At 58.4% G+C, this 27,864-nt stretch overlaps 2 protein-coding genes across 7 annotated transcripts; one reads left to right on the top strand and one right to left on the bottom strand.

Annotated features, from left to right (window-relative positions):
- Positions 1 to 2: 2 nt before the first annotated feature.
- NRTN (neurturin) lies at positions 3 to 22,829 on the bottom strand. 4 transcript variants are annotated; one of them, XM_025293294.2, is made up of 4 exons: positions 22,702 to 22,829; positions 17,160 to 17,275; positions 3,487 to 3,705; positions 3 to 592 (listed from the first exon to the last, which is right to left on the bottom strand). In XM_025293294.2, exons 3-4 carry the CDS (start codon positions 3,653 to 3,655, stop codon positions 168 to 170), a joined length of 594 nt encoding a protein of 197 aa, XP_025149079.1. In that variant the 5' UTR covers positions 3,656 to 3,705; positions 17,160 to 17,275; positions 22,702 to 22,829; the 3' UTR covers positions 3 to 167. The 4 variants fall into 4 exon arrangements, with proteins under 4 accessions (XP_025149079.1, XP_006067236.1, XP_006067237.1 ...); XM_006067174.2 differs by lacking the exons at positions 17,160 to 17,275; positions 22,702 to 22,829 and adding an exon at positions 13,645 to 13,777; XM_006067175.3 differs by lacking the exons at positions 17,160 to 17,275; positions 22,702 to 22,829 and adding an exon at positions 13,101 to 13,303.
- DUS3L (dihydrouridine synthase 3 like) lies at positions 22,777 to 27,827 on the top strand. 3 transcript variants are annotated; one of them, XM_044948010.2, is made up of 14 exons: positions 22,777 to 22,916; positions 23,710 to 24,000; positions 24,257 to 24,374; positions 24,671 to 24,769; positions 25,131 to 25,172; positions 25,315 to 25,467; positions 25,675 to 25,791; positions 25,961 to 26,026; positions 26,104 to 26,214; positions 26,362 to 26,557; positions 26,706 to 26,781; positions 27,142 to 27,330; positions 27,421 to 27,549; positions 27,671 to 27,827. In XM_044948010.2, the coding sequence occupies exons 1-14, from the start codon at positions 22,819 to 22,821 to the stop codon at positions 27,741 to 27,743; spliced, it is 1,758 nt and encodes a 585-aa protein (XP_044803945.1). In that variant the 5' UTR covers positions 22,777 to 22,818; the 3' UTR covers positions 27,744 to 27,827. The 3 variants fall into 3 exon arrangements, with proteins under 3 accessions (XP_044803945.1, XP_006067231.2, XP_006067230.2); XM_006067169.4 differs by having other exon boundaries at positions 23,710 to 23,998; positions 24,257 to 24,769; positions 26,461 to 26,557; XM_006067168.4 differs by having other exon boundaries at positions 23,710 to 23,998; positions 24,257 to 24,769.
- The last annotated feature ends 37 nt before the right edge of the window (positions 27,828 to 27,864 follow it).

Below are 27,864 nucleotides of genomic sequence, written 5' to 3'. Positions count from 1 at the left end.
GCTGGATTTTCCACACTTTATTTTGGTACAGTTAACGCGAGAGTCCTGAGCCCTGGACGGCATCTTCTGCTGGTGGGCAGTCTGTCGCGGGGCTTGCCAGGCGGGACCGTGGGTGCCGTCGGGGCGGGGGCCGTGGCCGCCGTGTCTCCGGGCCGGCTGAGGTAGGGTCACACGCAGGCGCACTCGCGCGCCGACAGCTCGTGGACCGTGTGGTAGCGACTGTGCGTGTCCAGAAAGGACACTTCGTCCTCGTAGGCCGTCGGGCGGCAGCAGGGCTGAGCGCGCACCCGCTCTCGCCGCACTCGCCGCCGCTGGCGCAGGCGTCGCAGCCCCAGGTCGTAGACGCGCGCGGCCGCCTCGCATGCGCCTGCGCAGTAGCGGAACAGCACTGTCTCTTCCGACGCGTAGCCCAGGCCCAGCTCGCTCACGCGCACCTCGAGCTCGCGCAGCCCGCACGGCCGTGTCCCCGACCGCGCACGCGCGCGCCGCCGCCGGAGCCCCGCCCGACGGCGCGGACCAGGGGACCGCCCGGCCCAGGGCGTCAGTTCTCGAAGTTCCACCGCGTCCGGGGCGCCCTGCAGCAGTGCACGGTCTGCGAGGGGATGGAGAAGGGCCGGGGGGTCAGTGGGTGGATGCGTGGGAAGGAGCGCCATATCTACGCTGTTCCTCTGCGAAAAGGGACCTTGGGGTGACTCAAGGGCTGGTGCACCCTCTCCCGACCATATCTTATCTTGCTCCCTGATTCCCGCTCATGCACCCTTTCTGGGCGGTGTGTGTGTAAGGGGAGGGTTGCATATCCAGGCCCCCAGGCTGGGTCCCCAAGACTACCAGCACTCTTCTCTGGAGCCTAAACCTAAGATGGACTGCCAGAACCATTTCCTGTACCACATACCAGTCTGCCCCAACTTGAGCTGAGCCGACCCGGTGTCTGTCTCCCTGTGGGCACACCCCTCCACCACTCTCTGTGGACCCCATCCCTATGCAGGGCAGCACTGGAAATTCTTCCCTTTTTCACTGAGCTGCTCTCACCTCACTGGAGAAAAAAAAAAAGGAGGGGTGGCGCTCAGCAAGCAGTGTAGTGAACCAAATCCCTGTCCCTCCTGGGCCCCAGCTGTCCCCACCCCATGCTGGTTGCCCCAGGAAACTGGCACATCCTCTCTGAGCAGTGTTGGGGGCCTGCTTCCCACACCCCAACCCCCCACTCTGGTTGAGCTGTCATGGGTCTCTCACTCCCTCTCTGGGATCCCCACCCAGACCTCCGCATCTTCCCTGAACCTCTGGCCTGTTCACAACGCCTCCCCCTGCCCCCATCCCTCCTGCTCCACCGTGTAGCAGTACTCAAGTTTCCCCTTTCACAACACCAAATCAGGGTGTGTGAGCTTCTCAAAATGCACAGAGGAGCCGCAGACACTGAGACCTGTGTGTTGGCCCCACCACATGGGGTGGCAGCTGTCAGGGGCTCCCCCCATGTTACAGGTGAGGAAACCAGCATCCAGAGGGGAAAAGAGGCGCCTAAGACCACACCGCTGGCAGGTGGCAGAGAGAGAGAACACCAAACAATCTTCCCACCTCCATCCCGTGCCCAAGTTTGGTGCAAGTCCAACCCTCTTCTCTCACCAACTGCCTGGAGGTGCCCTGAGCCATAGATTCCCAGAACTCCATGGCCTAAATTTATTTCCCAAGCAGCTGGTCCTGCCCCAGTGCTCCTCAGCCCCAGGAGAGAAGTGTAGACATCGGAATGGCAGGCAGCGCTGAACTGACATTGGGTCTGCAGACAGGGGGCTTCCAGCCCCTGAGCAGGTGGCAGTCACTCTTGTGGTTGAGAGAGGAAATCCCGAGTTTAAGCTCCCACCTGCCGCCAAGGCTGGCGCACCTGGCTGTCAAAAGAAATAGCTTCCTGGGAGGCCCAAGCGGGGAGGGCTGTCTGTCAGCCTGGGAGCTGTCTGTTCCCATAGGGGGTCTCAAGAGCAGACAAGCCCCGGTTCTGAGCCTTGCTCTGCCCACTCTGAGCCTTGTAGTTTCAGGCAGATGACAGCCCTACTTTCGTTGCACCCGCTGTACCCTGCTGTACCCTACTTTCATTGTTTGCTCAGCGAGATTTGCAGAGTCCCTACGTTGGCTGGGGCTGGGAGGGTGGAAATCAGGGGCCACCCAACAGCATCTTCTGGGAGATGGGTGGGAGTAGGGTGACAAGCACTGCTTGCTCTGGGATCAGGGTGAGCCTAGCTCACTAACGATGCCTAAAATTCCACCAGTGTGCCCACCTCAAAGATGTGTGTCTAGAGTTAATTCATGGGATTGCCAGGTTAAGATACAGATCCCCGGTTCAGTGTGAATTTCAGATAAACAATAATCTTCTAGTATATCTGTTCTTCCAGCAGGCCTGGCCACGTGCACAGGGTCTGGAATACAAGGAGATAATGCCCACATCTCCCTGGCCCAAGCCTGAGATTCCTCCATCAGTGCATTAATCCCAGAATCTAGAACACGGACTCTGGGGTATGGAAATCTATGTCCTTCCTCCAGTAGGGCTAGATCCAGGGACAGGATGTGGGGCAGCCAGGACCCGACGGTGGGCCGAGATCCTCCCCGATGCCTGAAATTCCACTGGGCCTTTGCCCCAGGGCCTGGAGCACTAGCTTTGGGGAGCCCGGGTCTCTGGGAAGGACTTAGCAGCCTGAAGTGGGGGAGCGGCGGGGGCGGAAGTGGAGCTTGCGCCGGAGGCCACCCTTGTCCATTGTGAAGACAAGAAAGAAGGATTGTGTGGGCCGGCAGGGCGCGTGCGGACTTGCACACAGGCGTGCACGCACCCCCTACCCATGGGGGCCCACGCACACTCCCCCGCCTACTCCTAATCCCCATCCACCCGCGGGGATGCACGTGTGGACACACCCGTGCACCCACGAAGTCAGGGCCCACGCACTGCTCTGGCCCCACAGAACCTGCAGGGGGCAGGCATCAGGGGCTAGTGGGGAGCTGGACCATGCAGCCACACCCCCCAGGGCTGACATTTCCACTTTTCTACCTCCTGGCCTTTTCCCACATCGTTCTTGCTCATCTTCTGTTCCTCTATGTCTGTCTTTCTCCTCATTTCTAGGACTCATCCTATTTCTCGGTCTCTCTCTGCCTCCCCCGTCACCCCCCGGGCAGGTCACTAGGGCCTCCGGTCCAGCCTCACTCTTCCTCCACACCCCGCTGCGCTGCAGGGGCCACCTGGGCCAAATGCCCAGGTCTAATCTCCATCTGGCCCCCGGGCCCCTCAGGGCTAGAGCCTAATTCCTTGTGACAGCTGAGCCGAGGGACCCCAGTTCCCAGCATCCATCCCCTCTGACACCCCTGCCAGGCCGTTGAGGGGATTTGCACCCTCCCTCCACCCCATCTAAAATAAGCCTTTGTGGCCCCGCTCCACTGCGTACAACATTCCACCATTATGGTCTCTGCGATGTTGGGGGTATCTGACTCAAGACGGGGCGGGGGAGGGCTTACACTGGGCCAGACGGGCAATTCGGGCGTCCAGGGTGCGAGGCGGCCGGCGCAACGGGGCCAGCGCAGGTCCGAGGCGGTGGCCGAGGAGCAGTCCCTCCCGACACATCCAGATGGAGAGCACGGAGCTGCAGAGCACCGAGGCCAGGGCCGCCGCCTTCCAGCGCTGCATCCTCAGCCTGCGTCCACAGGATGGTCAGCCACACGGCCTCCGTTGTCTGTCTGTCAGGCAACAAACGAACGGGCACAGGGTGCTGGACCAGCTAGTGGGGATACAGTGGGGCCCCTGAATTTGAACCACTCCTGCTTAATGACCAATAATAATATAGAAGTGATTCATCTAGGAACCACTGAACAAGGTTGTGGTAAATGCTGCCAAGGAGGAGGTGGGCACTGTGCCAGGGGTAGCCTGGGAACCGCCCCCATCTGGGCGTCCCAGAGTGCTTTCCTGAGGATTGAAGAAAGCTGAGACTTGAACAAAGGTAGGAGCTAGCCAGGCAGAAGAGAATGGCATCTCAGGCAGGGGCAACAGCCGGTGCAAAGGTCCTGAGGCGTGACCTGCAGTGGCCAATCCAGCCAGGAGGCTGCAGTGGCTGGAATCCAGGGAGTCTGGGGAAGAGTGGAAGGTGAAGACATCCCCAGCAGGGGGCACTGTGGGACAAGGGTGGTGAGGAGAGGTGGTGCTTAGAATAGGTACAGTCTGGGAGGCTGGAGCCCTGGGATTGAGCCATATTAATGTCCCTGGAAGTGACTTTCCACCCTGCTCTGGCCCTAGGTTCCCTGCCCCCCCCCCCCCACCACCACCAGACAAATAGATGCCCAGAAGTGGGCAGCAATGGACCAAAGCTGCCCTCAACCCACCTCCAGGCCTTTGTACAAGTGAGTCCTTCCGTCCAGAACATTCTCTCCTCCACTGCCGCCCACTCCTTCCACTTTCAGTCTTAGCTTAGAGGGTACCTGCCCCAGGAAGCTTTCCCTGATTGCGCCTCCTCCCCAGCCCCAGGCCCGTGCAAGGGCACTCTCTGGGTCCCCATAATGTCTAAGCTTCCCCTACTGGGGCAGCGATTACTCAGTGTTGTGGTTGCCTAGTCGCATCATGCTCACAGTAGATGTTTAATAACTCCTGCGTACCCCGACACCCCCACCCTGTCTGAGAAGCTCCCCGCCACTGAGCGGCCTCCAGCCCGCGTTTACATTACTCTGCCGGCCGCCCGGCGCGGGGCCTGGCGGCCGGCCCGATGTAAACATTTACACTGAGCGATGAAAGCCGGGCTGGACGACGGTCAGCGCCCCTGCTCGGCCGCGGGGTGCTGGGCGCCTCAGGCCGCACAGGCTGACCTGCGCGCTGCCCAGAGCAGTTAATTGCGTGCTATTTGCATTTCATTTGCGTGCGATGTGCCTGTGTCGGCGGAGGGGGGCGGGGCGTGGCTAAGAGCAGTAAGTTTGGAACCACCTCTCCCCTCGCCCCAAGGATGCACCCGCACAGGACCTACACCAGACAGTAAGTAACGGAGGACGCTTATTAACCCCCTGTTGTGTACCAGAACCCGTGCTGAGCCCAGGAAGGAGGCATTGTAACCTCCATTTTATAACTGGAGAAATTGAGGCGGGAAACAGAATGGCTTGGTCAAGGGCACAGCTAGGAAAGGATCTAGAGACTCACACCCTGATTCTTTGACACAATGCACACCACGTGGGTGGAGCAAATGCTCTGGAGTCATTCTGAGGACCTGCCACTGTTGGTGGTATTGGATTTTTTTTTTTTTGGCCATGAGGCATGCAGGATCTTCTCCAGCCAGGTGATGATGGAACAGGTACCCCCTGCATTGGGAGCGCAGAGTCTTAACCACTGTTCTCCTAGGGAAGTCCGTGGTGGTATTTGATACTGCTGTTATTATTACTGTGGTGATAATATTATTACTGTCAGTAGGGTGATGGATCATGAGGGCCCCAACGTGGGGCCATGTAAACAAACCCTGGGCCAGCCTGGAGTGCTGAGGACATGTGCAAAGGCCCTAGGGCAGGGCCATGCTTGGCTGGTTGAAGGAATCATCAAGGCAACCCCATGTCGCTGGAGCAAAGTGAGCAAGAGGAGGTGAAGGCAGGGCAGTGACGAGGACAGGTTGTGCAGGTCATGCAGCCCTGTGGGTTGGGAGGAGGACTTCATTCTCAAGGTTGTGCAGCAAACAGGTCAGTCTTGGCATTTGTCAAGTGCCCAAACCCACTGCCTTTACTCTTAATGAGCCCCTACTTGATGCCAGATCCCATTGTACAAACTTAATGCATGTTATTAAGTCATTTTAACTTCACAAGAGTCCTTATTCCCATTTTACAGATGGAAAAACAGAGGCCCCAAGTGGCAAAGTGACCTGCCAGGGTCACAGAGCTAAGACGAGAACTCTGGTGGCCTCACCCACCCTGGCAGGGGGAGACAGGGAAACCCCCCCCCCCAGGTGCAAGACCTCTGGTCATCACACCCAAGTCTTGGAGTGGCGTGCCTCAGTTTCCCTGTTAGATTGGAACAAGGTCCCTGTACAGCACCAGTGTAAAACAGGGGGCTGAAAGGATAAATGGGTCTCCAGTCCCGAGATGGCCCAGCCACAGGAGCCCATGGTGGCCTTGGAGCTGCAGACCTCCTGGAGCTTTGAGGGGGATGGGAAAGCAGGGGACCGCTGGTGGAGGGGACCTGGCAGGCACAGCTGATAAGCGTCTGCAACAATGGGCCTTTCTGTATGGGGGTCACCCAACTGGTTTGTCTCTGGCGTGGACCTGATGGGGAGTGGGTGTGGCGGAGGGCATGGAGGGGGAGACCAGGTGTGCATGAGCTGTGGGCTTGTGTCATGGGGAAGGTGGGCACTCACACAGCACACTTGGAGGCTCATGTTCACACCCAGCCTCCCCAGACACACACACACTGACTCGCTCAGCACACATGCACGTGCGCGCATGCGCACACACACTCTCTCTCTCACGTGTGCCCAATCACTGTTGCATGCACACTTTCAGACACTGCCCAGCTCACACATTCTGACATGCTCAGATGCCATCCTGCTTACACACTCAGTGGTCTCACACACCCTCAAACAGAATTCCACTCACATGCTTGAACACAATCACACACTCCGGTGTTCTCCCACCTAGAACATGACCATGCACTCGAACGTTATCACACCTGAACATCACTGCACTCACCTGCTAGTGTGTTTCATACTCTCACATGTGGGCATTTTACTCACAAACATAGCATTCAAGCACTACCACTCACTACCACACATGTGCACACACATCCTGATTTGCCCTTGGGAGCTCCCCTGATCACACCCCTTACACTCTCTCATGCCCATGGGAGCTCTCGCACAGCCTTGAGACTCACACTCCCACACAAATCAAGCACCTTCACACTCAGACATATTGTCTCTTGCACGCTGACACAGAGAATGGGCACGCCACACACGTGCCGCCTCCAAGCCACCCCTTGAGCACTTGAACTTGTGCGTGCACAGGCATGCCTGTTATCACCTGCATCCTATATTCCAGCCACGCTCGTGCAAGCAGGCATGCAGACACACACATCCTGCCAGTGCTGGGGCCCTTGGCTGCCAAGATTCCAGGCGACACAGGGCAGTGGAGGCACAGCAGGTTGCGAGGGGGGAGAGGGGAGTGTGGGAGGCAGAATGACCCAGAGGAAAAGGCCTGCTCTGCCCACGCCTGCTGGCCTTTCAAGTGCCACCCATCTGCCAGACAGGACCTGGTCAGGGGTCCCCTCTCAAGCCAACAATGTCCAGACCCTGGAGAATCCTCATTGCTTAAGGAAGGGGGCATCTCCCTTCATGGGGGTCAGGTCAGCCTGAACTGCAGCAAGAGGGTCCTGGAATGACCTCAACTTCTAGCTGGAGGCCACAGAGTCCCCAGGGCTGGGAGGGAGGGGAAACGGAGGCTCAGAGAGGGGTGATGAAGAGCCTGTAGATACACAGCCAGCTGGATCTTTCTAATTATCCAAGGAGCAGACAATTAGGGTGAGGGTGTGAGGGTGTTCCTGGCAGCTTCTTTGATGGTGCCAGGAAACACTGCTCGTTATCTTGATGTCCCGGCAATGCTCCAAGGTTCCACCTTTCCACAGAGCTTCCCAGGGAACACCCACTAGGCATACCTGTTCCCAGGGTCACCAGCCTTTAGCCTGCGGAACCACTGGCCTCAGGGAGGAACCTGATTCATGCTTGTTCCCAGGGAGAGGTTGGAGGGGAGGGGAACCCTCCGCCCACACATTCATCTCTCTAGTCTGGGGGAGGCATGCCTGTCTCCATCAGGCAAACTCCTACTCATCCTTCAAAGTCCCAGCTCCTATAGCCCCTCCTCCCGAAAGCCATGCCTGCTCCCTATCTTGACCATCCCCCGACAGCTGCAGGTCCCTCCCCCTTGCCCAGCTCTGCCAACATAGTATGTGGGTCCATATCTGTCTTTGCTGGACAGGAGGAGCTTCTGGAGGGACAGCCTGGGCTGGGTCCCCTCAAGGCAAAGATGGACATTGAGAATTCCATCCACAGTCACCAGGCTTTTGCCCGTGTGGAGCCTCCCTCCACTAGCACTGTTCTCCCCTTGCACCTCACCCCCAGATCTGTCTCTGGTCTTCCTGTATCTCTGTTTCCCCAACTTCAGAAAGGGTCCGAGGGGGTCCGCCCCACACTATAGGAATGACCGGGTTGCATGTGGGGCTGTCATTGCCACCCACGGGCAGAACAAGCCAGGCTGGGAAGCCACGTGGGCAGTAGTGGGAGTGGCTGCCCCTGGAGAAGGGTATTTCTGGATGCTGCGGCACCTGGGGTCCAGACAGCTGAACTCACATCCATGTTCTGCCTCTTCCTGGCTGGACCACATGGCAAGCTCCTCCCCTTCTCTGAGCCCCAGTTTCCCATCTGTACAATGGGCTGCCCAGGACACGTCCTCATCTGGAGGGCCATTTTTGTTCTGTGAAGCTCTGCAGGCCTGGCCTATGGCAGCAGCGGGGCCCGGGTGTCAGATGCATGTGCTTGCACACCCTTCTCTGCTTCCTCCATCAGTCTTCCAGCTCTGGGGCTGGCAGCTGGGCCCATCCCCCGGGCAGCCTTGCTCATTTTGTTTACCCCAGATGGCCCCTGGGAGTTCCCTAGGGATCCACTGATGGGGAAACTGAGGCCCCATTTCATGATGGGGAAACGGGTGGGACTTGGGCCTCTCTCCAGACAAGATTCAATGGTTCTGCAAAACGAGAAACAAATTCCACAGCCCACAAAAATGTGCCCCCTCCCTCGGAGGGCCCCAGGGCCCAGCCCCACCCTGTGGTGGGGATGGGGAGGCCGGGGCAGGCGGAAGCCAGCGTCGCACATCTGCGGATAAACCAGGAACATCTGGCTAGCACAGCTGGTTCTGATGTCGCGTCTGCGGGGGCCAGGGGCCAGGGGCCAGCCTGTGGGGTGGCCTCATGGGAGGGTGCAGGCACAGATGCCCCCTGCAGAACCTTCCAGGCCTGGCTAGAGGTGGGACCCCAGCCTCTCCTCTTTTTCCTCCAACCCAGAAGCTGCCTGCTGGCCGATTGCTAGAACCATCGCTGGCTCCCTGCTACTCTGAGAATCAAGTCTCGGATCCTGAGCTTATCCTAAGGGGCTCTGGGTCTGTCTTCGCCAAAGTGAGGCTGAGGAGTCGACTTCTGGGGAGGACTTCTGTGTTGGTTGCTTTGTGATAATAGTATTAAAGAAAAATAGCTAATACTAACACTAGTGAACAACACCATTGCTGCTGTTCTAAGCGCTTACATCTTTTACTGCCTTCGTAGAAAGGTGTGGACCATTTTATCCCCATTGTGTAGACAGAAAAACTGAGGTCCAAAAGACTGAAGTGTCTTCCTCAGGGTCAAACAGAGCATGAATGGCCAAGCTAGAATTTGAACTCAGGTGGCTGGGCAAACTCCTACTCATCCTTCAAAGCTCCAGCCTCAGTGCCCTCTGTTCCACATTCGTGAACACTGTGCCACATGGCCTTCCTCGTACAACCAGAACAGGAATAATAACATTAACACCTGGCGGTGCTGGCCGTTCCGTTTATTTAGTGCCGAGACCTCTGCTGTGTGCTTTCCACAAGTTTATTTCCCCCCGCCCCACCCCGCACAGTCCCTGGAAAAGATGTTCTTATTATTAGCCCCATTTACCACATGGAAACTGAGGCTTGGAGAGGTAAAGTGACTTGCTCAAGATCACACAGAAATTAAGTGGCTGAGCTGCAGTTGAACTGGGGTCTGACTCTAAACTTGTTCTCTTAATGTCTCCACAACCCCCTGTAACAAGGGTAATGCTGGGGGAGGTGGGAGAGAAGCAAGGTCTTGCTGTTTAGGAGGGACTGAGGTCCAGGGAAGGAGAGTATTTTCTCAAAGACACAGAGCAGAGCAGAACTAGCAAGTAAACAGAAGACCCACTGTTCTGCCCCCAACTCATTCACTCAACACATATGGAGTGCCTACTAGGTGCTGGGCCGGCCAGGGAACACGGGATGGCCAAGGCCAACCTGGGACTCTGCCCTGGCCAAGCTCAGACCATCCATTAAGGGAGATGGATAATAAAAAAGAAAGATTTTAGGGAATTCCCTGGCAGTCCAGGGGTTAGGACTTTGCACTTTCACTGCTGGGGCCCCAGGTTTGATCCCTGGTTGGGGAACCAAGATGTCACAAGCTGTGTGGCTAGAAAAGTAAGAGAGAAAGGAGGGAGGGAGGGAGGAAAGAAGGGAGAGAGAAGGAAGAAAGCAGTAGAAACTAACACAACATCGTAAAGCAATTATACTCCAGTTAAAAAATAAAAGAAAAAAATAAAATTAGAGCCCAATAAAAAAGAAAGGGTAATTTAGAGCTTGTCAGTGCAACAACAGCCCCCAAATAAAACCAGGTGAAGCAATAGTGACCAGGGTTGCTTTTAGGTTGAGTGGTCAAGGAGGGCTTCTCAGAGGAGGCAGGATTTGTGCTGAGCCCATGTGAAGATCTAGGAACAGTGTTCTAGGCAGAGAGAACCGCATGAGCAAAGGCTCAGACACAGGATGATAGCTTTTCAAAGGGACCGGGGTGACCAGAGCAAACTTAGCCAGGGAACAGCACGGGGAGATGAGGAGAGATGGGGGGCTCCTATTCCCCACCAGTGCCCAGTGCCCACTTCCTATACTGGCCACTGTGCAGGCGTGTTCTTGGGGAGGCTGGGCCGGGGAGCGTGTATGTGGTGGGCTGCCTGCTTTTCCGACCCACTGTTTCTGGCCTGGCCCTCTGTGGCTGGCCCATAAAATTCCCACCTCGACCATACCAGGCTGGTCTGGCTTAGCCAAGCTGGCCTGGGACAGGCCTTACAGGCATCTGGGGCGGGCGTTGGGGGGGGAACCTCCCCGGGGGAGAATAACAGGATCAACCTAATGAGGCCTGGCACGGCTGAGCAGCTGGCATGGGGCCCAGTGGGTGGCGCGAGAGACGTGGGTCCTCCAGGAGGACTCCATACAAACCTAGTCTTGTTACAGAAAGGGAAACCAAGGCACAGACCTCTGACATGTCTCAAACTCTAACACAGGTGTCCTGGGAAGCAGGGGACCCGAGTCACCTTTTCCATGTCCCCAAGTTCAAATTCTGCCTTGGGGTCCTGACATACTGAGCTCTTTAGGCACGGATGGTGGGGCCCTTGCTCTGGGCTTTCTTTCCCCCACTGGGAAGTGAGGGCCACCTGCTGGATTTCTTCCAAGGCCAGACAAAGCCTGAGTCCTCTGGCATTGGAAGTTAAGATCTTTCTGCTCCTGAACACTGATGCCAAAGTGTCCCAGGCCCTATTCAGGCTTCCTTGGTGGCCGTTACACATCCTGAAAGTCCAGGAGGCTGGCTGGCTGTTTTGAGAGCCTCAGGCTTGCCCCCCACCCTCCCCCTCATGAGTGCAGCAGGCACCGGGCCTGTCTTATTTTCTGCTTCGTCCTGGTGCACAGCTTGGCACACAGTAGCTTAGGGCTCAGGAATTAATTACATGGCACATAAGGAAAGATCCCTCCAGCTTGCCCAGCCTCAGTTTTCTCAGATGTGAAATGGGGAGAACCAGCCTCCCACTGTGCCTGCTCAGTTGATTCACTGGGCAGAGGGAAGATCCTGTCTCCCTTCATGGGCCTTGACTCCCCTATCCCACCTTGGGGGACCAGGAAAGCTGCATCTGCAGAAGAATCCCAGAACCTCTCAGCAAAGATGGCTGCACCCGATGATGCCAGATGCATTAAAGGACCTGTTCCTCTCTCTGTGTCTCCAGCTCCCATCTCCAGGAATCTGTCCTTGAAGGCCCCAGCCCAGTTCTCTTTCAACCTTTCAGAACGATCTCTCCCTCCCACACTCAGGCCCCTGGATTTTCCAAAACCACCCATGCACTTTCCTGCCTCCAGATCTTTGCATATGCAGTTTCTACTAGCTGGATGCTTTTACCTGTCCCACTTAGAAAACTCCTACTCATCCTGCATAGCCCCAACCCCAATGGCTCTCCTCTAGGAAGTCTCCCCTGACCCTCCTACCCGGAGGTAGTGCCTTTGCTCCCCACTCTGGCCTCCACCTTGGATTCAAGTTTGTCTTCCTGGAAGGACAAAGCCCAGGAGCCTGACCCCAAACAGAGTCAGCTACACCATGGCAGTACACGTTGGTGGAAGTGATCTCTTGGTTGTGTTCTTTGCCTGGCTGCAAACTGTTTGGTTCCCTCTCTTGTCCCAGACTCTTGAAAGCTGTATCCATTTCTCACCCCCTGAAAACAGGCCTATCACCTGAGAGACAAGCAGTGATGGTAGAACTTCAGACACTGTGCCCAGCTGTAGGGAGGCGTGATTTGGTTTCTTCCCTGCACCTTTGGAACTAGCTCTTCGCAGCTCTCTGGGAGTGGGCTGTAAGGCCTGAGAGTGGCTGTGGAACCTCAAACCTCAGCAGTCCTAGAATGAAGGGTGTGGGGAGGGGTGTCCAAAAGGCCCAAAGCAAGGGGCTGGGGGCGGGGAAAAGCTGGCAAAACTGAAAGTGTCCCCCAGCTGACATCCGCCTAGACCAGTCATGCCCTTTTAGGGCTTCCTCAGCCTGGGGCTTTTTTAAAGACAGACAAAGAATGTCATGCAACAGACAGAAAAGGATGTTGGACAGGGTGGGCAGGCACAAGTGAGGAAAATCAGGGGTCTGGCGTTTCATGCCCCCCACATAGGCCCTAGTTCTACTCCCCAGATCTGGGCTGCTGGCCTCAGCCTTGCAGGTAACCACAGACCCACTGAGCCAGGCCAGTGGCACCATGATACATGTATGCTGGTGCTTCCTGGGGAGGGGACTGTGGTGACACCCACCCCAGGAGAGAAGCCACTTCTGTCTCTGGTCCCAGCCCGTATCTGCCCACTGTCTGCAGCCTCCTCCGCTTAAAGACTGTGAACTGACAAACCACACTTTCTGGGAGAATTTTGGGACCATCCTGAGTAAGAGATGTCTTTAGTAAAAAGAGGAAGGAAGACCGCCCTTTCTTCAAATTTGGTCTTTGCCCTTAAGGGACCCCCCCCAAAAAAATGGTTTCGCGCCCTCTTGCGGCTGCATAAGGCTCCAGGAGCCTAGAGAGCTGGGCCCTTACCGGAGGACACCGTGTCCCCGGCGGCAGCGGCGGCGGCGCGCAGGGAACGCGGCTGGAACGCGCCACTGACAGATGTTTACTTCTGCGTGCAGCTGGGCCGCGATGGCAGCCCCCCACTCAGGGTCCGTGGGATCCGGTTGTCCCCCGCGGCCCCTTGTAGACCACAAGACCGAAGGGGTGTCTGGGTCTCGCCCACCTAAAGGCTGGGGAAGGGTGTCCGGCTGCTCCTGTTTCCACCCCCTCTCCAGAAGCATACAAGGGGGTCCGAGGAGGCAGAAGCGCGCCCGCCCCGTCGGACAGGGACCACCCCCTCCCCTGGCCAGACGCTAGCTTAGAGAGGCACTTACATCGCCCTCCCGACCCCCTACCACGCGCGGACCTGTCGCCTCTTGACCCCACCCTCATACACACGCTTGTTCTTGGCTCAAGGCGGGAAGCTACTGGTCTGCCGGGAGTCCCTGGATACCCCCGCAACCTCCGTCCATGGGGGCCAGTCCTTCCCCCGCGCCAGTCCTCTGCGGGCCCCCCTTCTGCCCTTGCTTACCTGCTCCGGGCGCCCTAATAGCCGTCAGTGGCGGCCGCGCCTGCCGCCCGCGCCGGCCCCAGCCCCTGCCCCTGCCGCCGCGACCGCCATCCGGGCCGCCTGGGCCCGCGGCGCCCGGGGGGGCCCGGGCCGGAGGGGGCGGCCGCGGGGGGGTCGCGGCGCGGGCCGGCCCATGGGGCCCCCCCGGGCTCGCTCAGCCGCGGGCTGCGGCCATCCCGGCCCGGCGGAGGCTGGGGCTGAGGGGGTGCCCTGGACGGCCTGCGGCTCGGAGGGCGCGGGGCGCAGGGGCGCACGGACGGCGCGGGCGGCCTCAGTGCGCGGCGCTGGGGTCCGAGGCGGCGGCGCGAGGGGCCCAGGCGCTCCGAGCGGCTCCACGGCGCGCTCTCCCGCCGCCTCCGCCGCTCCCGCCGCGGACGGCTCGGCCGGCTTGGGGCCGGGGGGCGGGGCCGGGGGCGGGGCCAGGGGCGGTGGCTCGGATTTCCCGGGACTGGGAGACGCCCCCGCCCAGTTCAGCCCAGCCAGAGGGGGACCTGAACAACTCAGGTGGCAAGGGTGCAAGGACAGCAGCAGCCCCCTGGACGGCGATATCAGCTGGCCCCAGAGGCTCGGGCGGCGCACCTTTGTAAAGCCCCTCTCCAAGGGCCTCTTGCTGAGATAAGAGCCACAGTGCCCCCCATGCCAGTCCCTCGACCTTAGCGTTCCCCACTCCACAGAGAACCGGTCTTACTGCCAGACCCCTCCCCCACCCCCACCTCCCACGTCCTGCTCGGTCCCCTTCAGGAACGCAAGGCCCCAAGAAGTCTTCTCGCCAAGGGAGCCCCTCGGGGTATTTCCCCCGGGACAGCGTCCCTCCAGGTTAGCTATATCCCACTCCCACTTCAAGAACCCCAACGGCGCATCTTCCATAAATCCGAGACTTCTCCAGACCCCCCTAAGATCCGCCTCCGTGGAATTAAGAGCCACAGCACTCCCCCGACACGGTAATCATGACCCACAATTTTCCTCCTCACCTCACTGGGTATTGCGGGGCCCCCAGCCCCTTCCCAGGTCCTCATTCCAGAAAGCTAAAGGTCCCCCCTGGGACCTAGTTTCCCCGAAGATAGCAAATGAGACCCTAAGACCGACGTCGGACGGTACCCGCTGTCCACAAAGCCTCTCATCAAGTGGCAGTTCTCCTTAGTCTGGCCTCCGAGCCAGATCCCGCGGGGGGATATCTTCCCACCCCTGGCTCCCTGCGGCGCTCCCCTGGGCACCAAGGCCCAGCGCGGCCCAACGAGCCCAAACCCACCCGGCACCCTCCCCGACGGCTCCGCGTTCCCAATGCGCCCCCTAGCGGCTCCAAAGGGCTCAGGGGGCGGGGCTGGGAGGGTGGGCGGGGGCTGATCCGCCATGGCCCCGCCCCACCCCGGCCTAGTTACGGTGAAACACCCGCCCCAGAGTCCCGCCCCCTGCCCCAGCGCTCTGCTCCTGCCCTCTGGGTCCTCGCCGCCGCCTGCGTTCCTGCAGCAGGGTTCTGGTTCTCACTCCCGCGGCCTCCCGCGGCCTGATTTCTTGGTACCTCCTCACTCTGACTCAGGCCGTCTGCATTCCCCTGATTCCAGCTGCCTGGTGTTTGTATGGCTATTAGGTCTTGAGACCCCCACCCCCACCCCCACCACACAGGCACCCCAGCCATGGGGGTGTGGGGAGCACTGGACGGGCGAGCTGGGTGCCCCCTGGATTCTGAATTTGTCGGGGAAGGAAAAAGGGTGAGTGTGCGTCAGAGCCGGAGCCCCGCAGCTGCCCGATTCCAGTCCAGGATGCAAAGAACAGGGATCTGTGCTTGCCTCTCCGTGCCTCGGTTTCCCCGTCTGTAACACGGGATGTTAGCAGTAGATCCTGCAAGGGTTGCAGTAAGGATTGAATTGGTAAGTATAAGTAACCATGCCACTTGCTGAGCAGTGTCCACGCGTCTGCCACTACTGGTGTCGTTAAGGACTCACTCTCAGCGACACACACACACACACCCTGGCCGGGAAGGAAGGGTGAGGCACTGACCCCCAAACCTTATTCCAGGCAGGGTCACACTCAGCGCCATGTTTGTTCTCACGCATACCCGCACACCCTTCTAGAACAGCGCCATCCCTACACACACACACACACACACACACACACACAGAGTTCCCTGTAGAGACACAGACACACGTGCTATTCACGTGCTTAGCAGCCCACTGGCCCTCAGAGCAACCCCAGCGGGACTCCACGGCACGGAGTAGGGTTGCTCCTGCACACACGTGTCCACTTGGTGGATTGTTACACATACACACACGCCCTAACCCTCTGACAGTCACACGCAAGGCCGAGCATCGTGTGCCCACTCCACAGCCATGAACGCACAGGAGTCGAGGAGACCCTGTTGTCATGCGTACTCAGGCGCACACGCACACACCGTGCCGGTCCGGGAAGTACAGCCCATCTGCATACCCGTATCCAGACCAGGAGCCCACCCCCACCCCGCCAGCCATCATTAAGCTGTTACCAGCGGCCCCTTGGCCGCCTCCGCTCACCGCACACCGCCTGGACTCCCTCCCTCCCAGCCTGGGCTGGGAGCCATAGGGGCAGGGGCGTACAGACACATGGGGTGCAGGACATACACATGTGCCCACCATGTGGACGCTCGTAAAATGGTTGCCCTGGTAACAGCGACTTGAAAGACCAGGTTCTTCCTCTGGGGTGGGCAGGGGGACAGGGGCGGGGTCGAGGGGCGGGGCTGAGGGCGGGGCCCCCGGGGTGTAGGACTCATGCCCACCTTCCACCACCGTGGGGAGACTCGGTCACGCTCCCCACTTGGAAGGAGACCCCTGCACACTCAGGGACACACACATTGACCCAAACACACACGGAGGAGGCAGCCCCTGTCACACTCAGGCCCCCAGAGCCCCGACCCTCCTCAAGGCCGGCCCCACGTGATCGCACCAGACACAGGTGTGACCCCCTCTGACATCAATGCATGTCACCTCATACAACCCAGCACGCTGGCCACTCTCTGTCGCCAACCACAGGCTTTGTCACCCCCTGGACAGGTGGTGACAGACACCCTGTCACACTGGCTGACTCACACAGCAGCGGGAACTGGTGCACACATGACACGCCCCCCCACCTCTGTCAAGGGAGCTGTCTGAGCCGGGCAGCCTGTGAGGCCAAGGGGATTCAGGGGTTGGTTCTATTTGCAGGAAACATGGATATTTACAATGCTTTATTTTTAAACCTTGCTTGTTCCAGACTGGGCTACTGTGGGGCGGGGTGGGTGGAACCCAGCCTTGAACCTCCCACGCTAAAAGTCAGCCCGTGGCTAAGGACTGTGGTCTTTCAGTGCACGGATTGGGAGGGTGGTGAAGCTCAGTGAAGAGCAGGGGGCACTCAAAGGCATGTGACCTCTGTGACTGATTTGAGCTGGCTGGCACCAAGGTCAAGGCTGAGGCAGGGGCAGCCAGGCCCAGACACCTGCCCATTGCCACCTCCTCTCCCATGCTTACTGGGAAATTAGTTCCGCTCCTTTACTGACTCCTCCACAGCACATCTCCGCCAAGTAGCTCCAGGTGAGGCCTTCCCTTCCCCAGCGTGCTGTAAGCCCATGGGGCAGTTGTGAAACCTGAGAATCAGAGAGGTCAAGACATCAGCCCCAGGTCACACAGTAAGACAGCAGCTCAACTCTGGGGCTGGATGACTACCAAACATGTACCCACTGTCCCCCACTGCTCCTCCAACCCTGTCCCTTCTGGTCAGAGGGCCCTCTGCACCCCCCACCCCCACCCGATGGTCACTGCTTCCCAGGGGAGTGTTCTGTTCCTGGATAGAGGCTGAGGCAGAGGGTTAGGCTGGTGGCCGTTGGCCAAGATGCAGAGACTTGGCTGGTAGAGAAATTTCCATCTTAACTCCAGGAGCTGGTCCAGGCCCTGCAGCCCCATGGCTGCATTTCGGGGACCCCTCCAGGGACCAGCCCATGGTGAGTGAGGTGGCCTGGTGCCTTCTGTGTTCTCTGTCCCTCCAGCCACCCCTCCAGTCAGAGCATCCTCACACACTGAGTGTTACTCCATCTCCCCCAATATGCTGGTGGCTGAGCTCGCTGTGCCTCAGTTTTCCCATTTGTGAAATGGTTCCCGTGTTTCTTCGGCACAGGGTTGCTGATGCCCAGCCAAGAAGCTCCCTGAAACCAGGCTTTGGGGCTCTGGATTCATCAAAGTTACCCTCACCCTGAGCTGGACAATGCTGAGGGCAGAGAGAGGCCTCGGCTCCTACCGAGAACACAGCTGGACACCCACTCTTGGCCAGGGGTCAGAGCAAGGGCCCCAGGGACCAGGGAAGGAGCCGGCCGGACTGGCCAGGATGGGGACCCATGAGGCCTGTGGGCGGCAGGAAGGAGCAGGCTGATTCCAGGAGAGGATGATGGAAAAAGCAGGGCCGCCAGCTGTCCCCGCAGGGCCATTTGCAGCCCCAGGTCACAGGTCGAAGGCCCTGTCCCTGGGGGTCCCAGGTCGGCAATGCAGGAAAGCCATCAGGCTGGGGGGCGGGGCAGAGGGCTGGGGAGGCAAAGGGGCCTGGGCCTGGGGTTGGGGGACACCTAAGAGGTGGAGCCAGGGCCAAGAACCTTATGGCAGATCACAGACAACCCACACACACACACAAAAAAGCCACAAATGTGTGGACATTGAGTGTGTATCCACACACACACACGTACAATAGATACACACGCTCACAGATTCATAAATATGCACATCAAAACACAGACACCCCCCCAAAGTCAGTCACGCTCTGCAGATGTATGTACACACTCACTAATGCACACACACACACTCAGATGTGCACGGCAGCCCCAGATGCTAAGGCTCACAGGCACCCCACAGCACACACCTCCCAGCACCCTGGCCCTCGCCACCCGCCAGTCTGGCCCTGCCTCCTTGCGTCCTTGGCCCAGGCTGCCCTAATCCTGGTCTCGTGTCCTGAAGCCAGAAGATAAGGGGCAGCTGCAGCCCCAGATAAAGGAGGCGAAAGCCGCAAATCCGGGGCGGCCCGGCGGCAGCGGGCAAAGAGCCCGGGCCACACCTGCCCTGCGCTTCCTCCCCCATCCGACCAGCCAAGAGGGACAGAGAGAGGGCAGGAGAGACAGTGGAGGGAGAGAGAGACAGAGTGGAGGCAGGGCAATCATGGGGGCTGGCAACAACAGCAGAGAGATGGAGACAGATGCAGTGAAAGATGAAGAGAGGGAGAGATGGAGAGCCAATATGTGGGGAAAAGAGCGAGGCAGAGAAAGGTATGAGATAGACACACCGAGAGAAGGAAATACAGAAAGAGAAGCAAAAAAGGCTAAGCCAGAAACAGGAAGAATAAAAGGAAGGGACAGAGGCAGGGGGAGCCCCAGTGCCTGGGCAGAGTGCCAGCGGCACCTTCCCAGGCCCAGCTCCACCCCCTCCGGATTGCCTCAGTCTCCCCACCTGCTCGGGGGCCCCAGGGCAACCTGCCTCCCTCCTGCTTCCTCAGATCAACCAAGGTCAGGCATTTGTATGACTCAGGCCCAGTTCAGTGTTGTGGGAACATCTTTCTCGGTGTCCCCACACTCTCCAGGCTGGCACCTGGGAAGTCCTCAGCTCCTTGTCACAGCCTCAGTGAGGGTGGGACACCCCACCGGGCCAGAGGAGGTATGCCCCCAGTGCCTCAGTTTCCCTAGCAATGACAAGATACAATCACTCAGCAAGTGTTCAGGGAACCCCTACTGTGTGCCAGGCCTAGTACATGCATGCTGAAGACACAGAGGAGCCGAAGCCGAACTGATGCCCACCAGTTCTGGACTTAGTTTAATGAGGGGAAGATCCTCAATGCCTCCCTTTTCTAGAGAAGATGACGCTGAGAAGAGAAGAGTGAGTGGGGTACCCAAGGTGACTGGGTGCAGGAAACTGTTACTGGGAGAGGGAACCGCATATCGGAAGCCTGGGAGGTAAGACCAGTTCACGGGAGTTCTGGCATTAACTTGGTACTTGAGTTCAGGGAGTAAGGAGGTGAAGAGGCATGAAGCTGGGGAAGGTAGCAGGGGATGGACTATGCAGAAACTTTGGGGCTATAGTCTAGGACTAGGGAAGTAGGGAGCCAAGGCAGGATTGGGAGCAGGGGAGGGTCATGGTCAGATCTGGGTTTTAGAAAGAGCTGTGGGAGGCTGGGCTATTGGGGGTAGGTTGGGAGATTGAGGCCTGGAAGGGGAGTTGCCGGGAAAGGGGGCAGGCTAGAAAGAGACTCTGGAGAGAAAGCAGATTGGACATGGGGACTGACAGGCTGTGGTGGGAGGAGAGGCTGATGCCCAGGTCTCTGGCTAGGCAATGTGGCAGTCCCCAGACCTGGGACCTCTGCAAGCCATTGATTCAGGTAGAGTTGGGATGAATGTCTGTTTCCTCCACACAAGGTCAGAGACAGGAATAAAGGAGCTAATACATGAAAAGAGCTTAGAACAGAGCCCAATATACAGTAAGTGCTCAATAATTGTGCAGCTACTGGTAAATGATTAGTACTATGCCATTAAAATAGTGCAATATTATAACAAAATAATAACAAGCAATTAATAGTGTGTCACTTATTTTAATACCCATATCATGGTTATTACGGATTCCCTGGCAGCTCAGCTGGTAAAGAATCCGCCTGCGATGCAGGAGACCCTGGTTCAATTCCTGGGTCAGGAAGATAGGGATAGGCTACCCACCCCAGTATTCTTGGGCTTCCCTAGTGGATCAGACAGTAAAGAATTCACCTGCAATGCGGGAGACCCAGGTTTGATCCCTGGGTCAGGAAGATCCCCTGGAGAAGGAAATGGCAACCCAGTTCAGTATTCTTGCCTGGAGAATCCCCATGAACAGGGGTGCCTGGCAGGCTACAGTTCATGCGGTCGCAAAGAGTTGGACATAACTGAGTGACTACGCAGAGCACAGCACATTGTTATTAATTGCCAGTCCACAATCTCCCTTTCTCTCCCTACAGGAAGGCTTTCTGGATCGCCTTACACAGAGAAGGCTTGTTGTCACAGGGCAAAGCCAGGAAGCCCTAAGAAGGGTCTTCTTGAAGGCTGAGGCCCAGAGAGGGGAGTCCCATTCCTGAGGTCACCCCCTGTGGGCCTCAGTTCTCCACCTGAACAACTGTTTCCCCAGAGAGATCTGGACGCCTGTGGGATGATGTCCCGGGAGACGATGGTAGAACCTCAGAGGGTAATGGGGCAGGCACCTCAATAAGAAGTGAGTTCCTGTCCCTGGAGGTGGGTAAGTGGGACAGAGTCTCCCAAGGACTGCTGTGGTTTCTTCCAGAGTCCCTGATTCCAAGTTTTATTTCCAGTTTGTCCTATAGAGGGCGGCAGAGGCCAGAGATGGAAGACAAGCTGCTCCCCCGCCTCCATTCCATTTTCTCCCAGGTCTTAGAAAAGCTGGTGTTGAGCCTGTTGCGGCCTCAGGCAAATCCTTTCCCTCCTCTGGCCTCAGTTTGTCCCTCTGTCACTCAAGGAATACAGTCTCTGTCTCATTTCCCTGTTCAAGGAAAGCTTTTGTCAAGGTTAGCGGTAAAATGCACGGGCGGCCAAGAAATTGGTTATTGACATCCTGCACTGTGTTCACATAATTCGAGGCAAATAATAGTGATAAAGAAATAGCAACGTTGGATCCCTGAGTCAGGAAGATCCCCTGGAGGAGGACATGGCAACCCACTCCAGTATTCTTGCCTGGAGAATCCCATGGACACAGGAGCCTGGCAGGCTACTGTCCATAGGGTCGCAAAGCACTGGACACAACTGAAGTAGCACACAGTAGCAGCAATAGTACTCTTTAATAACTGTTATTTATTGAGTCTATAATTTCTAAAACTGCTATTTTTATCAGCCCCATTTTTCTGATGAGGAGACTGAGGCACAAAGTTAAGGACAATGTTCCCAGTTGGTCAGCAGAAGTGCTGGGATTCCAAACTGGCAGGCTGAGTCCACAGCCCAGAGGTGCTTGTGCTGCACCAAGGCTCTTCCAGGAACAGGGAGCTTTAGGAGAGTGCAACAGGCAATGGTGGGGACTGTGGAAAATGGGGACTAGATTCTGCTCTCCTTGGGCTGTTTGTTCTCCCTCTTCCCTGGGATAAAATCCCCAAGTCCTCCCCAAAGCCTAGAGGGCCCTGCATGATCTTCACCCCCCGGTTCTCACCTCCTCCCTCTCTCTCCCTTGCTCACGCAGCTCCAACTACAGAGAGCTCACTGTTTGTCTAACACACCAGGCAGGGTTTTGCCTCAGGGCCTTTGTACTGGCTGTTCCCTCAACTTGGAGCACTTTTCCTTCTGATATTCCTGTCTGTCTCACTCATCTCTTGCAAAATCACTAAAATGTCCCCTCAGTGAAAAAGCTTTTCCTGACCATTCTATTAAGAACCGCAACCACCAGAAATGGTTTTTCCACTTCCTCTTCCCTGCTTCATTACCGTCCAATATACAGTATACCTTACTTATGTATTATGTTGACTGTCTTCACCACTTCTATCTAAGCTCCTAAGCATAAGGATTTTTTGGTCTGTTTTGTTCATTCCTGTTTTGCTTACTTCTTTGGTGGCTCAGATGGTAAAGCGTCTGTCTACAATGCGGGAGACCCGGGTTCAATCCCTGGGTTGGGAAGATCCCCTGGAGAAAGAAATGGCAATCCACTCCAGTACTTTTGCCTGGAAAATCCCATGGACAGAGGAGCCTGGTAGGCTACAGTCCATGGGGTCGCAGAGTTGGACACGACTGAGCGACTTCACTTCACTTCACTTCGCTGGCGCCTAGGATAGCATGTAACACATAGGCATTCAACGAGTTACTCGTTTAAAGAACACCCCAAATAAAAGTAGTAGTGTTTTAAAATTCCATCAGGAAAACAAAATAGTTCTGTAAGCCGACTGTGGCCCGCGGGAAGCCAGTTTGAGAGCCCCAAGAGACTCATTGAACATTTCCGTTTCCCGCAAAGGGATCAGAGGTAGAAAAGGGACCCGAGCCCCCAGCCCCTCCTAGGTTCCGCCCCATTACGTCGACGCGCGTACAATTGCGTCACTTGGAGCGACCTGGGCACGCGCACTTCACCAGCAAGACCGGGGAAGACACACACGCGACCCGGAAGGCCTTTCCGCGGCACTCCAAAGCGGGCGTGAGGGGGGCCGATGGCGGAAGGAGCGGCAGTAGTTTCAGCAGAGAGTGATTGTGGTGGCGACCTAGGAGCCGTCGAGCCGGAACGGGGAGTGGCGCCCATCAAACCTCAGTGAGTCGCTGGGTCAGGCGCGGCCCGAGCAGTGCTTGCCGGGAGCTGGGGCAGCGGCCCAGCATTGGAAGCTCGCCGGCTCTTCTGTTTCGGCCTTCCGTCCGCTCGCAGGGTCAGCGAGCACCTGAGATCACGCACGTTGGGAACTGTCACATGCACGAAGGGAGACCACGGTGCATGCTGGGGTGGGCGGGGTCTGGGGCGGAGGCCGCAGTGCATGCTGGGGACTGTAGGCCTAGCGTATGGCGGGAATGGCGCAAGTGCACTGTTGGCCAGCCGCACTTACAGGTAGGGACTTGTGTCTGAAGCGAGTGCCGCGGGGCATGCTGGGTCTTGGGGTCGGGTGGGGGGGGTGGGGGGGTGGGGGGGGTGGGGGGGTGGGGGGGGGTGGGGGGGTGGGGGGGGTGGGGGGGTGGGGGGGGTGGGGGGGTGGGGGGGTTGGCTGAAAGGCATGCTGGGAAATGTGGTGGCCGCGGACCCGTTGCAGAGCACGCTGGGACTTGTAGTTTCTTGTAGCCTAAGGTCGCCAGGGATGTTCACATCTGATATTTGTACTTCATTCAGTGCTCCAGTCTGGGCACTGGGGACCCAGGAACAAAACTGATCCTCCCTGCGGCCTTGAAGTGTTCCTCGGCTGGCAGCTGGCTAGTTCTAAGTAGGGAGTACCCCATCAACAGAGGCATGTAAACAGGGGCAAGTGTTCTCAGCCCCTTTCTCTAGCGTTCATGAATCTGAGCTCAAGGCAGGATACTTCTTTTACAAGCCCTCCTTTCTCCTGCCTCTCTGCTGGCAGATACCTCACCACCAAGGAGCAGTTCCACGAATTCTTGGAAGCCAAAGGGCAGGAGAAGCCCAGCCAGGAATCCGAGGCTGTAGACCCTGCTGGCAATGACCTGGCTGAGCCTGAGGCCAAGCGGATCCGACTGGAGGACGGGCAGACAGAGGACGGCCAGGCAGAGGAGGCAGCTGAACCTGGGGAGCAGCTTCAGGCTCAGAAGAGGGCCCGGGGCCAGAACAAGTGCCGGCCTCACGTGAAGCCCACCCACTATGATAAGAACAAGCTCTGCCCCTCTCTGGTCCAGGTGTGCGTCACTGTTACCGAACGTCCCAGATGCCTTGAGTGTGAGCCTGTCTGCCCCCCTGTTCAGTCTTCATGACGTTATGATGTATCGTTATTGTTCCCATCTTCCAGGTGAAGAAACTGAGGCTTGGTGAGGTTTCTGCCTTGTCTGAGGACACACAGCCAGGAGGGGAGGGATCTGAGTTTCAGACCTAGGCTGCCTGACTGCCTTCATCAAGGTCTCCCTGTCCTCCCTCATTGCCTCTCTGTTTCCTTGCAGGAATCAGCTGCTAGGTGTTTCTATGGAGACCGCTGCCGCTTCCTGCATGATGTGGGCCACTACCTCGAGACCAAGCCTGCTGACCTTGGCCCCAGCTGTGTGCTCTTCGAAACCTTCGGCAGGTGCCCCTATGGTGTGACCTGCCGCTTTGCCGGGGCGCATCTGGGGCCTGAGGGCCAGAATCTGGTGAGGGAGGGGTTGGTCCAGGCCCCGCCCGTCCGCAACGGCCTGGACAAGGCCCTGCAGCAGCAGCTGCGAAAAAGGAAGATCCACTTCAAGCGTGCAGAGCAGGCTCTGCGCCAGCTGAGCAGGGGCCCGCTGCCAGGCCCCACCCCTGAAGCCACTGTCCCCGAGGGCAGGGAGGCCGAGGGTGCCCCAGGGCAGGACAACTCTGACAGCCAGCTGGCCCCCCAGGAACCGGACACCGTTGGCCCTCCCAGTGGCCCTTTAAGGACCTGCGGACCCCTGACAGATGAGGATGTAGTCAGGTTGAGGCCCCATGAGAAGCGGCGGGTATGTGTCATGGGACCCCTCTGAGGACACTAGCAGCGTCGGGGGCAGACAGAGCTGGACACTCACTCCCAGCTCCAGAGGGTCCGGGCTCTAACAGAGGGGGGCAGTGGAAAAGGCTTCCTAGAAGGGAGGGCATTGGCACTGGGGCTTTGATGGTTGAGTAGAAGCTCTCTAGCAGAGAAAAGCATGGAGAAAAGAACTTTCCTCTTGGAGGGATTAGGTGACCTGTGCAGAGGTGTGGAGGTGAAAAGGAACCAGGCTCACTGGGGCAGGACAAAGCCTATGGGAAGGCTTGAGGCTTGAGAGGCCTTGAAAGTCAGATTCATAGGTGGAAATTCAATGTGCTTTTTTTCCCTTTCAGCTGGACATCAGTGGCAAGCTGTACCTGGCCCCACTCACCACGGTAGGGCCCACAGCGGGGTGGGCAGGTGCTGGCAATGTGCTCATCACAGCAGTACCCACTGCTCCCCCTGCCCTGGGGGCTTGGGTCCATGTCTGGGGTCCTAGCCTGCCATGCCCTTATGTGTGCATTCCACTGTCCCCAGTGTGGCAACCTGCCCTTCCGCCGGATCTGTAAACGCTTCGGGGCGGACGTGACCTGCGGGGAGATGGCTGTGTGCACCAACCTGCTGCAGGGCCAGACATCTGAGTGGGCCCTGCTCAAACGCCACCCCTGCGAGGATATCTTTGGTGTCCAGGTTGGTGGCGCCCCGAGGAAGGGAAGGAGGAGGGGCTCTTGGCTGCCACGTGTCAGGTGCAGGGTCAGGCTCTCCTGGATCACCTCCCAGACCCCCTGCCTCAGCTACTGGCCATGTGCCAGCCTGACGCACCTGGAGGAGCTGATAGCCTCGGCACGGGGCCAGGCAGGACGGCCCCTCACTCCCTGCCTGCCCACCCGGCCACAGCTTGAGGGCGCCTTTCCTGACACCATGACCAAATGTGCCGAGCTGCTGAACCACACCATCGAGGTGGATTTCGTGGACATCAATGTCGGCTGCCCCATTGATCTCGTGTTCAAGAAGGTACCCAACATTCAGCTGAGTGGGTGAGGGTGGAGTTGCTCGGAATCTGTGGGGGCCTCTGTGCCTTGCTTTCTGCATCCGGACAAGGAAGGCAGCGGTAGGGTGGGAGCTGGCATCAGGCCCAGCCTGGGTCCGGCCTTCCCGAGCTCCAGCCACCTGTCTCTCCCAGGGCGGGGGCTGTGCCCTCATGAACCGCTTGGCCAAGTTCCAGCAGATCGTCCGTGGTATGAACCAGGTACTGCTCAAGAGGACCACCCAGAGCCCTCACCGACCGACCCCAGGCCCTGCTGCTGACCACTCCCGTTCCCACAGGTGCTGGACGTACCGCTGACCGTGAAGCTGCGCACGGGCGTCCAGGAGCGTGTGAATCTGGCTCACCGGCTGTTGCCCGATCTGCGGGACTGGGGGGCAGCTCTGGTCACGGTGGGTCTTGGGGCGCAGTGGGCGTCGGGGCCCCGAGGCACTTCCCTTTCTAACTATCCCTCCCTCCTGTCTCCTCTCTCCTGGTCTCTGGCTTGCCCTCCATCTCTTGTCTCCGTCTGTCCATCTCTCTGTCTCTCTCTCTCTCAGTCCGTCTCTCCCGGGTTCTCTGGGTCTCTCTCTCTCTCTCTCTGGTCCTCTGCTTCCCCGGCCCCTCCTTCCCTCCCCACACGGCCGCCTCTCCTCCAGCTCCATGGCCGCTCGCGGGAGCAGCGCTACACCAAGCTGGCCGACTGGCAGTACATCGAGCAGTGCGTGGCAGCAGCCCGCCCCATGCCCCTTTTCGGTGGGTCCCCACAGGTCACACACCCAGGCCCACCCCTCACCTGGGCCCCTCCCTGCCCCGATGGGGGGCTCCCAGCTGGCGAGAACTCCTCATGCCCTGGCACCCCTGCCCGACGTGGCTCCCTGAGACCCCGGCCTCTGTCCCTCAGGGAATGGAGACATCTTGTCCTACGAAGATGCCAGCCGGGCCCTGCAGACTGGTGTTGCAGGGGTCATGATCGCGCGGTGCGTGTGCCTCGGGCTGCAGCTGTGGCCTTAGTGTCATAGCGTGGAACTCTCGGGCTTTTTTTTTTTTTTAATTTGGCTGTTTCGGGTCTTAGTTGCAGCATGTGGGACCTTTGATCTTTATTATAGGATGTGGGATTTTTAGTTGGAGCATGTCGGGTGTAGTTCCCTGACTAGGGATGAAACCCAGATCCCCTGCATTGGGAGCATGGAGTCTTAGCCACTGGACCACCAGCAAAGTCCCAAATTTTCTGGCTTTGAGTGTTGTGTGAGAGTGTAGCTGGGAGGCCGGGGACCGTGGTGTTGGGGGCCGGGGTTTCCCCAGCGGCCCACTGACCTCCACCTGCCGCCCGCCTCCAGTGGCGCCCTGCTCAAGCCGTGGCTGTTCACGGAGATCAAGGAGCAGAGGCACTGGGACATCTCGTCGTCCGAGCGCCTGGACATCCTGCGGGACTTCACGCATTACGGCCTGGAGCACTGGGGCTCGGACACGCAGGGCGTGGAGAAGACGCGCCGCTTCCTCCTTGAGTGGCTCTCCTTCCTGTGCAGGTGGGATGGGGCGGCGGGGCGGTGGGGTGGGCCAGGCGCAGTGTGTGGGGAGCCCCAGCCCAACCTCATTCCCGCCACCCCCGCCCACAGGTACGTGCCTGTGGGCCTGCTGGAGCGGCTCCCGCAGCGGATCAACGAGCGGCCGCCCTACTACCTGGGCCGCGACTACCTGGAAACGCTCATGGCCAGCCAGAAGGCAGCCGACTGGATTCGCATCAGGTGCCCAGGAACTGAGGCCCTGGGGGGCAGGGGGATAGACGACCTGGTGGGTCTGGGGTGAGCTGGACTGGGGGCTGCCCCACGCCAGGCCTGACCCCGGCTGCCTGCCTCCCTCCCACAGTGAGATGCTGCTGGGACCTGTCCCGCCCAACTTCGTCTTCCTGCCCAAGCACAAGGCCAATGCCTACAAGTAGCCACAGGGGCCAGAGGGGCATCTGAGTACCCAGAGAGCCCCCTAAAGCATGAGAAGACAATAAATTTTATTCTTCTAAAACTCAGGCCTTTCTGTGACCCTGATGCTGCCCTTGGCCCCCT

The sequence above is a fragment of the Bubalus bubalis genome, chromosome 9, assembly GCF_019923935.1.
Source record: "Bubalus bubalis isolate 160015118507 breed Murrah chromosome 9, NDDB_SH_1, whole genome shotgun sequence".
NCBI classification, from domain to species: domain Eukaryota; kingdom Metazoa; phylum Chordata; class Mammalia; order Artiodactyla; family Bovidae; genus Bubalus; species Bubalus bubalis.
This window is presented reverse-complemented; position numbering and strand designations above follow the sequence as displayed.

Excerpts from the sequence above, each read along its gene's own strand:
- DUS3L (XM_006067168.4), top strand. The coding sequence starts at position 22,819 with ATGGCGGAAGGAGCGGCAGTAGTTTCAGCAGAGAGTGATTGTGGTGGC. Across the intron at positions 25,173-25,314 it reads ACCTGGCCCCACTCACCACG|TGTGGCAACCTGCCCTTCCG; the intron begins GTAGGGCCCACA and ends CACTGTCCCCAG. Across the intron at positions 26,782-27,141 it reads GCAGGGGTCATGATCGCGCG|TGGCGCCCTGCTCAAGCCGT; the intron begins GTGCGTGTGCCT and ends GCCCGCCTCCAG.
- NRTN (XM_025293294.2), bottom strand. The coding sequence starts at position 3,655 with ATGCAGCGCTGGAAGGCGGCGGCCCTGGCCTCGGTGCTCTGCAGCTCC. Across the intron at positions 593-3,486 it reads AATTGCCCGTCTGGCCCAGT|ACCGTGCACTGCTGCAGGGC; the intron begins GTAAGCCCTCCC and ends ATCCCCTCGCAG.